Genomic DNA, 12660 nt, shown 5'->3' with positions numbered 1-12660 from the left:
AGAACGCTGTAACCTTGCTAAAAGGATGGGATGTGAAGCTAATTACATGAAGGATGGCCTCCAATCATGCAATCTTCAGCGTGTGCTTTAGTGTGTGTGTGTGTTTGCAGTTGTCACCTGAAGCAGTATTGATGGTCCTGACAGCCTCCCTGGTGCTGACTCTGTTATTAGGGGGATAGTCAGGGACAGTGTTTTCGTAGTGCTTCCCTGACATCCGTGGACTCACTTTGGCAGGTAGATGACTGAAAAATAGAGAGATGGAGAAGGATGGAGAGGAGGGAAGGGGGAAAAGAGAATTAGATAAAAAAGTGAGGAGGAGGAACGGAGAATAGAAGACAAAAAAACAATAAAATGCCTTGGATTTGGAGAATTGGCTTACGCACGAGTGATACAAAAGAGGAATGAAGGTGAGATAGAAGGTGATGAAAATGTGATGAAGGAGATGAAAATTGGTTTCTGTGTGTGCGTGCAAGAGTGACAGATGTTTTAACCAAAGACGATTTGTGCTTGAAACACTGCCTGGTTCCCATTACAGCCGCTGACAATCTGAGTTTTACACATAATACCGTGACACATGTGCACAGTCACGAACAAACACACATGTGCACATTCCCAATTTCACACATAACAGCCAGCGATCCCCTCATTGGCTCACCCTGATTGGCTGTGCTGCTCATCAATGGCATCCACGGCACTCTCCACAGAGCTCAGGAGAGACTGGATCTGATTGGCTGACTCCTTCAGCAGGAAACGGGTAACAAATTGCTCCACGTTGGTTCCCCTCTCATACACCTGGAGAGAAAAAAAAAGGATTGACAGCGTGTGTCATATATAATTTGAGTTGTTCTGTCAAAAGATGTAACATCAAAATGTCTGTGAAGTCAATGTTTTCTTCCCCTTTCATCATGTCCTTCACACATCACAGCACAGCACTGCAGCCTTCCTGTCCGTTACTATCCTGAAGAGACTTTTCAGCTCAAATCTTATTTTGCTTCTTCCTTGCATTCATTTAATGGTTGATTTGCTTCTCGCAGTGGACAGACAGCAGATAGGGAGGCAAAAATAACAAGTAAAAACAGACTAGTGCACTGTATTTGGAGAACTTGACAGCTGGTAATGGATTATTGGATAATGAACGACTTGAGACGTCTATACAGACAGTTGATTATTTGACTTTGTGGATGTAGTGTGTTGCAGCTGCAGTGAAAAAGGAAAGATTGGTGTCACTGAAACTTTGAGACAAGCGTTGTCTTTCACAAACGGCCACTACTGTGTGATGCTATTCTGCTGTGTGTGCTAATTACTGTAAATGATATATATAAATAAAGCTTTTACTTTTAGAATTTAAGAAGCACTTTTGCCTTAAAGGAAATGTTGAATTATGGAAATCTTGTAGCCCCATAGGGACACGAAAATGTGACTTCCTACTTCCTACTGTTTCAGTTCAGATTCAGCAGACAAAGACACGAAGCCGCTGAAACAATATTCTTCTTCTCTAGCAATACACAAAGGCATAGCAGCAAGAAAGGCGAGGGATCAATAAAGTCATCAGTTGTCAGCATCATTCACCGTTCTACTACAATACTGTTCCACCCGATTTACACCAGCCGCCTTAGATGAAGTGCATCAGTCTGTTGGTATTCAGCTTTCCCAGAGCTGTTTTAAATTGTGTCATGAGTGGCTATGAGTCCTTGAACGAATGCATATTTAAAATAAATGAGAATCCAATAATAAACGACAGACCTGTGAATGTGGAAAATTTGGAAAAGTTTTTAATTTTTTTTACCTCAAACATTTTCAAAGACAGAAGCTAAAAAAAGACAAGTGACATCCTAGTGAACGCATCAAAGCAGGCGTCCCTGAGCTGCTCCGCTGATAGTGTGAACACAGCAAACTGTAAGAGGAGTTGAGTGTTTCAGATAAGACTGGCACTCCTGCTTTAACTCTGATGACCTTGTCACAGCGACCACTTAATTATTTAACGGCGTGAAGGTGTGCTTTAAATAAATTTAAAAAAAGCCAGTCCATTCAAAATGAGTCGCAGCACATCTGTCAGTTCTGGATTTCAAGCTGTGTGTATGAGGCTGTACTTTACAGTTTACTGCAAGTTACAGTTTGCATTTAAAGACTTTAAGGTAGTGTTTTGGTTTTTCTTTGTTCTCTTTCTCTCTCAAAAAATTAATCTAAATTCTAAAAGATTGACATGAATAGTTCATTTTCGCTCCAAGTTGGGAACATTGGCATGTCAGTATAAGAAATTGAAGAGTTATTTCCAAGGCTAGTGGTTACAGTATACAGCGGGGAAAATAAGTATTTGACACATCAGCATTTTTATCAGTAAGGGGATTTCCAAGTGGACCATTGACACAACATTTCCACCAGATGTTGCCATCAAGCCAAATATTGACGTCATACAAACAAATCAGAACATATAAGTATACAAGTTAAACCACAATAAATAAAGTGAAATGACACAGGGAATAAGTATTGAATACATGGAGATAACAAGGGGCAAAATGACATAGAAAGCCAGGAGATCACCTGAAATCTGTCAGTATTGATAGAGAAATCCTGTCCCCTATCAGTACTAATTGATATCAGCTGCTTTAGTCCTAATTGATGGCCTATAAAGGCTCCTCATTACCCAGAAGGCACACAGGAAAGACTTCATGATGGGTAAAAGCAAAGAACTCTCTCAAGATCTTCGTAATCTTATCGTTGAAAAGCATTTTGATGGGAATGGTTATAGGTGCATTTCCAGAATGCTGAATGTTCCTGTGAGCACTGTGGGGGCCATTATCCGGAAATGGAAAGTGCATCAGTTCACCATAAACCTGCCACGATCAGGTGCTCCACGCAAGATCCCTGTCCGAGGAGTCCAAAGAATAATCAGGAGGGTTCTCCAAGAGCCAAGAACCACTCGGACAGAACTTCAGGAAGACCTTGCATCAGCAGGTACTGTTGTTTCAAAGAAAACTATAAGCAATGCACTGAACCGCCATGGCATCCATGCACGCTCACCACGCAAGACTCCATTGCTGAACAAAAAGCATGTCAAGGCTCGGTTAAAATTTGCGCAACAGCATTTGGAGAAGCCTGTGGATTATTGGACGACTATAGTATGGTCAGATGAAAGCAAAATTGAACTTTTTGGCAGTCATTCTACACACCATGTTTGGAGAAGAAATGGCACTGCTCACCACCCCAAGAACACCATACCAACAGTCAAGTTTGGGGGTGGAAGCATCATGGTTTGGGGCTGCTTTTCAGCAAGGGGTACTGGCAGACTTCATATTATTGAAGGCAGGATGAATGGAGAGATGTACCGGGACATTCTGGATAAAAATCTGCTGCCATCTACCAGGAAGCTAAAAATGAAAAGAGGGTGGACATTTCAGCAAGACAATGATCCCAAACACAAGGCCAAGGAAACAATGAAGTGGTTTCAAAGAAAGAAAATCAAGTTGCTTGAATGGCCCAGTCAATCACCTGACCTAAATCCCATAGAAAATCTATGGGGAGAACTGAAGATTAAAGTTCATAAAAGAGGCCCAAGGAACCTTCAAGATTTAAAGACCGTTTGTGTGGAAGAATGGGCCAGAATCACTCCTGAGCAATGCAGACGACTGGTCTATCCATACAAGAGGCGTCTAGAAGCTGTAATCACCAACAAAGGCTTTTCTACAAAGTATTGAATAAAGTGTGTTCAATACTTATTCCCTGTGTCATTTCACTTTATTTATTATGGTTTAACTTGTATACTTATATGTTCTGATTTGATTGTATGACTTCAATATTTGGCTTGATGGCAACATCTGGTGGAAATGTTGTGTCAATAGTCCACTTGGAAATCCCCTTACTGATAAAAATGCTGATGTGTCAAATACTTATTTTCCCCGCTGTATGTAAACATGTATGTAAAATAAAGCGAAACTAATAAGAGTATGTTTCTAAAATTTTAACCCTCATTATTTCTACTGTACCAATATTTGACCATATGATTAAGTAATTTAGGTCCTGGTAACCCATCGAGGGCAAACTGTGGCTCTTACCACTTGCTGGTTGGGAGTTTTGTTCCCAATTGCCCTGAAGATCCTAAATTGGACCAGTAGAAGAAAATGCATGGAAGTGTTTTTATTTATGCATATTTGAAACTGTTTTAGTCAGAATATAGAAGGAGAAATACACAGCTGCAGCTCTAACATATTTTATAGCAAAAATAAAGCCCAATAAATCATAAACACAGTAGCACTAGGCAGTCTATTTGATGAATGTGCCATGTCTGGTAAACTTAAAAGTAGAAAAATGAAAAGAAAAAAGCATCAGGCTGCATTTTAAGAATAGATAAAATCTGGTAGTGGTGGTACTGGATCTCCAGGGAGGAAAGCATCAAAAAAATATCCATCCATCCATCCTCTGGAGTCTGGAGCCTATCCCAGCTACCGTAAGGGGGTGGGGTACACCCCGGACAGGTCGCTAGCCTGTTGCAGGGCCAACACGCAGAGATAGACAACTATTCACACTCACATTTACACATATGGACAATTAACTTAACTGCATGTCTTTGGTGGGAGGAATCTGATGTACCCGGAGATAACCCACGCAGACATGGGGAGAACATGCAAACTCCACACAGAAAGGCCCCGGCGAGATTATGGTGCGTCAAAACTAATCACCTGGAAACATTTCAAAGTCAACCAAAGTATTTTCCACCAACTCATGGAGCAACTTCAGCTTAATTAGCTAACTGGACACAGTTGAACCAATTTGCTTCACCCAGATGTCTTCAGTCTGCAAACTTAAGAGATGGTGACAGAATTTGAATTCTATTTTTGCTGCTAACGTTGGGGCCTGACAGGCAACGGTGACAAAGAAATAAAACTGCCAGCTTTCATGTACTGCTTAAGACATGTTTAAGGCCAAAACCTTTTCAGAATAATACATGAAAACCTGACTATTGAACACCAGGCCATAACTGACTGCACATGTACTCTAGAGAGTGGAGTCAGTCGGTCATGTCAGCTTTACTGTCAGGAGTCACAGTGCAGTGATTCAGGAAGACAATTAAGGTTCCTGTGCATTCACCCATTCTCTGCTGCACTCTAATCAAAGACAAACGCTCCTGTGAGACAGCGAATCACACAGGCCTCTGTATTGACTTCCATTATCATAGTCAATGACTTCCACACATGCACACAAGCAAGCATACACTGAAAGAGCCAAACTCATCCGTATCTGTGTGCAGAATAGTCCAGTCAGCTAGTTCTGATTTTCAAAAGCATCCAATAAAAGCTCAACTATCTGTAAAACAGCAACCAGATTACAGAATTTAGGCTTGTCGTCCAATTTGTACTTACTGTTTTATTCAGGAGGCGCCGATGACACATTAATGACTACCACGCTGAGATTCAATTATTTAAGAGGGATACACGTCTGAATAAACAGAAATGAAAAAGGAGAATCTTATCAGTTTTATTGAATAGTTTATGACAGTGTTGCGAGTCAATTGTGGACATTTAGTCTTAAAATTGGAAAATGCTGATAAAGTCTTGCCATTTATTTGATATATTCAACATGCTTTGTCTTTAGTTAGACAAGCTGAGTTCTAGCATTTATAGCAAACAAAAAAAATATTGGTAGGAAATTCCCTCTGGGTAAATGTAAATGCATGTGCCTTATAAATCAGCAGATTTGCAAGAAGGATGAGCTAAGATATAAGAATTATGATGGTCGGTAGAGGCAAAATAATAGATGAAGGCTGAGATATAACTGCCCTTAGCACAATTATCCAAATGTTCATACACAAAACAGACACAAGATTTAACACAAGTCAGGGCAACTCAGGGGGTTGGGAAGCTCATCTGTAACCGGAAGGTTGCCAGTTTGATGCCCCCAGCTCTCTCTGTCCTGGTCGTTGTGTCCTTGGGCAAAACACTTTACCCTACCGCCTACTTGGCCAGAGGGGCTGATGGCGCGATATGGCAGCATCGCTTCTGTCAGTCTGCCCCAATGCAGCTGTGGCTACAACTGTGGTTTGCCTGCACCAGTGAATGAATGAATAGTGGAATTGTAAAGCGCTTTGGGTGCCTAGAAAAGTGCTATATAAATGCAATCCATTGTTGTTATCATTAACAGAGCCATTATCCACAGACTGGATGGAAATGAATGGATGTGTCACAAACAACAAGAAGCTTATTTGTTTCCTTGTCGATACCGTGTCACCCCATACATATATATTACCATATTATGTCGTTGTAAGTTTTTAAGCATTGATAAACCTAACATGAAGACAGATTTCAATCTCACATAAAATGGAAAAGTGCATGAGCTCATATGAACGTGTATGCAAGATCGCTGATCATAACTGTAACATTTGGGCACTACTTGCAAAGGTTTGCATCAAAGCAAACCATGAAAATAAGATTTGACAAACTGGAGAGTTGTAGGGACACACAAGCTACCAAGAATATGAAGTATGAAATTTTAAAGGCACTGTGCAGAATTCAAAAAATTCTCAATTTGGGTATCCAAAAACATGCCACCAGTATAACTTCAGAGAAAATGGAGTGCCTTAATGGCCAAGGCGTTTAAGGCCTAACAGTTCTGTGGCACACCATTCCACATCTCTCCCTCTCTCCCCCATTTTTTCTGTCATTGCTGCACTAAAGAATTACATTTATTCAAATTAACCGATGTAAACATGAAATTGAAAATCACGATTAGTGTAAAGCAATGCACAGAAGTGTGTAAAACAAAAGCAATGGCTCAGCTCCATTTATGAAAACCTGCCACACAGAACAGATACAGCAACACTACAAGAGGCCCCGGGGCTGTAAACAGTATAACAAATATATTTTTATGCTATTACAGTTGCAGGCAGAGTTTTTTTCAGCTTTTTTCACGAAATCATTTTCCAGGACATTTTCAGTGACATGAGGCTGTTATAAGAGATCACGTTTGTGTCCTTACTGAAAATGTCCCTTTAAATTTTAGCCACTTCAAAGTAAAAACACATTCCTGACAAGTACCTTGACACAGTGCTGTTTTAAATACAGCGGGTGCTGACAATGAATACTGGCCCTTTTTTTCCCTTTGTAGAATTAAGTGAAGAAACTACTGCATTATTTTTCAACGCCACTAACAACTCTACTTTTAGTGCTTGATGTATGTGTTAACAAGGTTAACCGAGAAACAACCTAAATAAACCTTTTTTATTGACCATTCTAAAAGTACAGATGGAAAAATACGACCAAGAAGTCAGCTGCTACAATGCTAACAGTACATAAAGCAACTGTTTCGTAGAATTGCCGATCTATTTAATGCTGTGAACAGTCATTATGCATCCTTAAAGTACAAAAAATAGAAAATTTACAGATACATAAAGTTCCAACTAGGTGCTGATAAATACACAAAGCAGTCAAAACACTGTGCAGGGCGTTTTAAACTGTTTTAAAGATCATGACTTAACAATGGAGGCCATCTGATGAGCCCCTGTATGACACCAGGCTGTATAACATGTGCCATTTTACCAGACATTAATAAAATTTGGTTTAACACATCTGAAACTATCCAAACTTTTAAACACATTTTCACCAGTTAATGATGTTTATGCAGCTCAAACAGCTGCAGAACACTTTAAAATATGCAGTGAATGCAACATGTTTTAGGTAGCGTGTATATCCACCGTGGTCCTCCCCATTCTTCCTCAGTTATCCTGCCCCCTCCTTGCTCCCTCTTTCAAATGTTTCACATGGACCCAGCTACAAAACCCAGGATATGAAAACTGTGATCTATAATTCACACAGATCACTGACCCAGGAGGAGATACACCCTCCCTCTCTCAGCTGGCTCCCTGAACACGACCTGGTAATTAGCTTTGTGTATTATTCCTAGCATCTATAAGTGTGTCTTTATCTCATAGATAAACTGAGTTACAGTGTTACTGTGTTGAAATACAAAGCTCTCCTTCAAACCGTCACGACGGTGAGGCTTAACATTTTTATTGTATTTTGATGCCTCTTCCAAACAGCATTGTGCCAGAGACTTCCTATGAAATGATGCATATGCGTAAAGCAACAATATGCCCTGACAGAGTTTTTATTCCAGCACGGAGGTGGCTTTGTTGTTAGAAAAATTAAAAATAAAGGTCTTTCTTTAACTTACCCGGTTGAGCATGGGACTAATGTGGCAAAAGGCTGCAGGAGCCTGGGTGTGATTCTGCCCCACTGTCCAATAAAAGTGAAAAATAGTCCAAAAGTATTTTTTTCAGTAAAACTAATTTATTCAGTTACTAGTAAGAGACTGCGTCAGGGAGGTCACTCAGTCCTTTGTATGTGCCTGTGATATTTCATCCTGCTCTCTTGCATTTCCCTCATTTTCTTAAGGTTACAACAAAACTCCTCGTTAACAACCTACGCATGTGTTCAGCCCCCCCCCCCCCCCCCCCACCCCCACCCCCCACCCTTCTTCTCTCTTTCTGACACACACACACACACACACACACACACACACACACACACACACACACACTTTGTAGCAAGATGGAGGTGGCTGATTACAGAAGATTGTAGGTGGTAATCAGTGATTACAGAGGTTGTTCTAGTTAGGGGAAATTATTCCACCCTCAGCCCGTCCCTGATGGGGTCACAAAAGCTTTGTGGAGAGGCAGTGGTGACATGTTCATCTCCAGTATGATTGACACGAGTGGCTACTCGTGGCTACAGTTACCTTCTGTTATGACCTAAGGCAAACCAGGTAGCATAATGCTCTCTTCGAAACTGTGATAAAAACCTGCATCCCGGTAGAAACAAACTATAAGAATATCACCTCTGCTTCACATCCAAGCTTGAGATCTGGGGCAGCAAATTAAAAGAAATATAGCAGCATCTGAAATACATTATTAGAGAAAATTATAAAACCTTTAATGAATTCATACCAAGGATGCACTGTTCGGTAAAGTAAGAACTTCTTCTTACTTCTTACTCGATTTGCTTTTATGTGCCTTGCAAAATTGACTTCATTAAACTCACTGACTTCATGCAAACAACCTCAGTGCAGTGTGCTTTGCAGACAACATCAGGCCATTTGCCATATGCTTCCCTTGCACTTTAAAGCTACACATCGACTTCATTAATTCTAACAAAATGGGAGAGGAGAAAAGAGGTTAACCTAAGAACCTCTGCTCACAGCAGCATCCACCAAGATGTAATGACTGGGTTCTGCATGATGAAACAGTGAGTGGCTCGCCCATTTTAGTAAAGCCCCAAATCAAGTTGTGATTGTGGTGCTGTTCAGTCTTAATAATGTAACAACGGTCTTCACAGTTCACTGTACATCAGGGCAGAGACAAAGCTGTTGCTGACCATCTCTCAGACAGATGGCTGACATAGAGGATGTAAGTGTTGGTATCGATCCACTGATAATTCGTTATATCCTTCAGCTTAGCGTGAAGGAGCACGATCAGTCTCAAAGGAGAGAAATTGAGTGAGAGCTCTTAGAAGGGAATGGATGTGCAATCAGGTTTGAAAAAAAGAGACAAAAAAAAGCTCTATGGTATCATGTTAGATAAACAGCTGGTGCAGTGGTGGGCTGCTTCAGTAGGTCCTACAATGTTAACTTAACTCTTTACCCTTTGAAAGTCAACCAAAAGTAACCCTTGAATTTTTTTCTGACACAAGTGGTTTCTGTCTGTCATATTTCAGGCGTGCTTGTAGAACAAAATGATCGGGTTTGCATCATAATGTAGTGACACTTGGAATAACCCGGAAACTATTCTAATGGCCGTCAAACCACATCTTTATACACATATACTGAAGTGTTACAACTTGTCATTAAGGTTACACGGGAGGTCCTTAAATGTCGTCTTTATGGGGGAAATATTTAACACCGTTGTGCAAATTTCTATGCTTTTTGTTTTTAAAAATAACATTTTAAAAACATTCAATTAACTCTGGGTGACCCAGCGATTTCTTGCAGGGATCAGGCCCCAGCTTGTGTCCAGGAAGCATGCTCTGCTACATGTCACCCGTCGCTTGATGCCTGATTTATGCTTCAGTGGGAAATTTACTTAGGATGTAACCAGAAACCCCTCTTAATCCTACATTGCAACCTTCCACATAACCTGGCAAGAACAACTCCCGAGAAATATAACTACATGTCAGGTCAGTGCAGCACACTGTGAGTCTGATTGGCATGGAAGAAAAAAAAGATTATTAACTCATTCACTGCCAGCCATTGGCAGTGAATGAGTTAAACCCATTGACTCATTCACTGCCATTGACGGCTATAGACGTCAATGGCAGTGAATGAGTTAACAGTCATGGGGAGCTCAAAGTTTCATCATAAGAATAATAAGACAAGAAGAAAGTCAAAAGTGTCAAAGTGGTGAAACACAGAGCGCCTGCTACTTTGCTACCCTGAGAGAAGAGAAGAGAAGAGAAGAGAAGAGAAGAGAAGAGAAGAGAAGAGAAGAGCTCATATACCCTGTGAGCAGTTTCCTGTCCCTGCACTTCCTTTTAACTCTCCTTCAAACTGCTTCAGGACATACAACGCCCACATCTCAGCCTACCACTGTGTGCTCTCTGGAGACTTCTTTGGCTGACTATTTTTAGATTACTTTCTATTGGTTTGATCTTGTTTGCCATGGAAACCAATAAAAGTTGTTTATGTTACCAGACGTCTGAGTTGTCTGCCAGTTGAAGTCCTGTTAATTCCTTTCATTTCACAGTTAAAGACGAGTCAAATTTTATATCACAAGTCTCACTGCAGACCCGACATTGTCTCCCAAAGCAGGCCTGTGGGGATAACAGAAGTTTGATGGATTGGAAAGCAGAAGCATATCTCCCTGGCTGGTCTGCTATTCGAAAACCCTGCCTCAGCTTCATACATCAGCCAATTAAAATCGTATCAGAGCAACCTCAGTCAATATGTCTCCAAGCAACACAATTTTAGCTGCATGGAAGCTAGGTCTAAGCAAATACACCTGTAACAGGGAGAAACATATTCCCCATAAATGTCTATTCTCACCGTCTGCGTCAGTAATCAGATTTAGCTGCAGTCAGTCAGTCTCCAGTCTCTCTCTCTCTCTCTCTCTCTCTCTCTCTCTCTCTCTCTCTCTCTCTCTCTCTCTCTCTCACACACACACACACACACACACACACACACACACACAGCTCAGCCTGTTTTCCTTGGTTATTACTCTCCACTTTTTTTTTTTACTCCCAGTGACCATCTTCTTATTAAGACATCCCAGCTGCACTGCTAGCTGACCACAGAAAGCTCAGCTGAGTGTGTACACTGTGTGCACGCGAGTGTGTGAGACTGAGCACTAATGGTAGACTCGGATGGCTGACCACCCGCTTCTCCTCCACTGAAAACATCTACCAGGCCATTAGCATGACACTAAACTGAGGGTGGACACATACACACAGGGTGCACCGCCATAATCTACTCTCTCAGTGGGATTTTGTGGCCATTGCACAGCCACTCACCAAAGGAAAAAAAAGAGAGAGTTACAGTCTTCAAATGTTTGACTTGTGTTCTTTCCGTGTTTGTATTTGGTTCAATATGCAAATTAGACCCCTGGTTTAGGAGCCTTGCTTTTAAAGCACAGTTGTGGGTGCTAAAGAATTTATCTTTACGGATTGTTTAACCATTTAAGACCTACCATAGAGCCAAGTCCACCAGAGCTTAACTTTATATTTTTACATGCTGTAGTGCCATTTTTGGGAGCATTTCAAGTTGCCATACATCAATACAACCGTTATATCCCAAATTTTAATAATATGTATCCATGAACTCCATAGTAACTGCATAAATTGCAATAAAGTACAATAAACTACAAAAAAAATTGATAATTGTTTTTTACATATATTTCTAGTTAGAGAAATTTATGAGGTTTATCCTTCAGAACTGTAAATACAAAAAAGTTGCACAAAACAGCTTCCCACCACAGGAAATTTATTTTGAGTGTCTTCATAGTTTTATTTTTGAGATACACCAATTTTTATATACTGCAGGAAAACCGAAAATAAATATTATAATGCAAATTTGCAAAAAATGTGCATCAAAATAAACTATTTCCAGCAGTGCAATTTGAAACTATACAGAAAAGCATAAAGTCAAACATGACTTTATGCTTTTGAAACTACATTTTCCGCGAAAATGACATCACTTGCGGTTTTGAGCAGGTAATGGCGGACATGCGCTGATGTCTATTCCAACGTAGAAAGTGTTATGAACAGCTGATCAGATCGGCAAACCGTGTTTCTGGACTATTATGTTTTTGTTGCTGCAAATGCTTTTTACGAAATATTTGCAATGCCCTATGTGGAAGGAAACCGTGATTTAGGACAAGCTGATGGAAAAATGTGAGTACAAGTCCTCCGGTTTCATATGCAAAAAAAATTACTGCACTAGCCTATGTGGTTGCAGTTCTACCGGAATTTTAAAAATAGTTACTCAAAACGGAGCTTGCCCGCTCCGACCGGTCTTGAAGGGTTAAACAAAGATGATACAAGATACTTTTGAGAAAGCCACAATAAATCAGTATTAATCATAATTTATGTGATCATGCACCTATAGGAATTATTAGATTAAATGAATGAGCATTTTGGCATAAAGGGGAAGGCTGTTATCGTATGAGACTTTCTCTTTAGCTGT

The 12660-nt window shown here is 40.4% G+C and overlaps 1 protein-coding gene across 2 annotated transcripts in view; it reads right to left on the bottom strand.

Moving 5' to 3' along the window:
- necab2 (N-terminal EF-hand calcium binding protein 2) overlaps window positions 1–12660 on the bottom strand; it is a 146511-nt gene that overhangs the window by 77394 nt on the left and 56457 nt on the right. For both annotated transcript variants that reach the window (XM_082540536.1, XM_082540537.1), the window contains exons 6-7: window positions 656–792; window positions 118–242 (exon numbers count right to left, since the gene is read on the bottom strand). In XM_082540536.1, coding sequence (XP_082396662.1) covers window positions 118–242; window positions 656–792 — 262 coding nt within the window. The remainder of the gene's footprint in view (window positions 1–117; window positions 243–655; window positions 793–12660) is intronic.

This window comes from Aulonocara stuartgranti, assembly GCF_965226115.1.
Source record: "Aulonocara stuartgranti genome assembly, chromosome: 7".
NCBI classification, from domain to species: domain Eukaryota; kingdom Metazoa; phylum Chordata; class Actinopteri; order Cichliformes; family Cichlidae; genus Aulonocara; species Aulonocara stuartgranti.
This window is presented reverse-complemented; position numbering and strand designations above follow the sequence as displayed.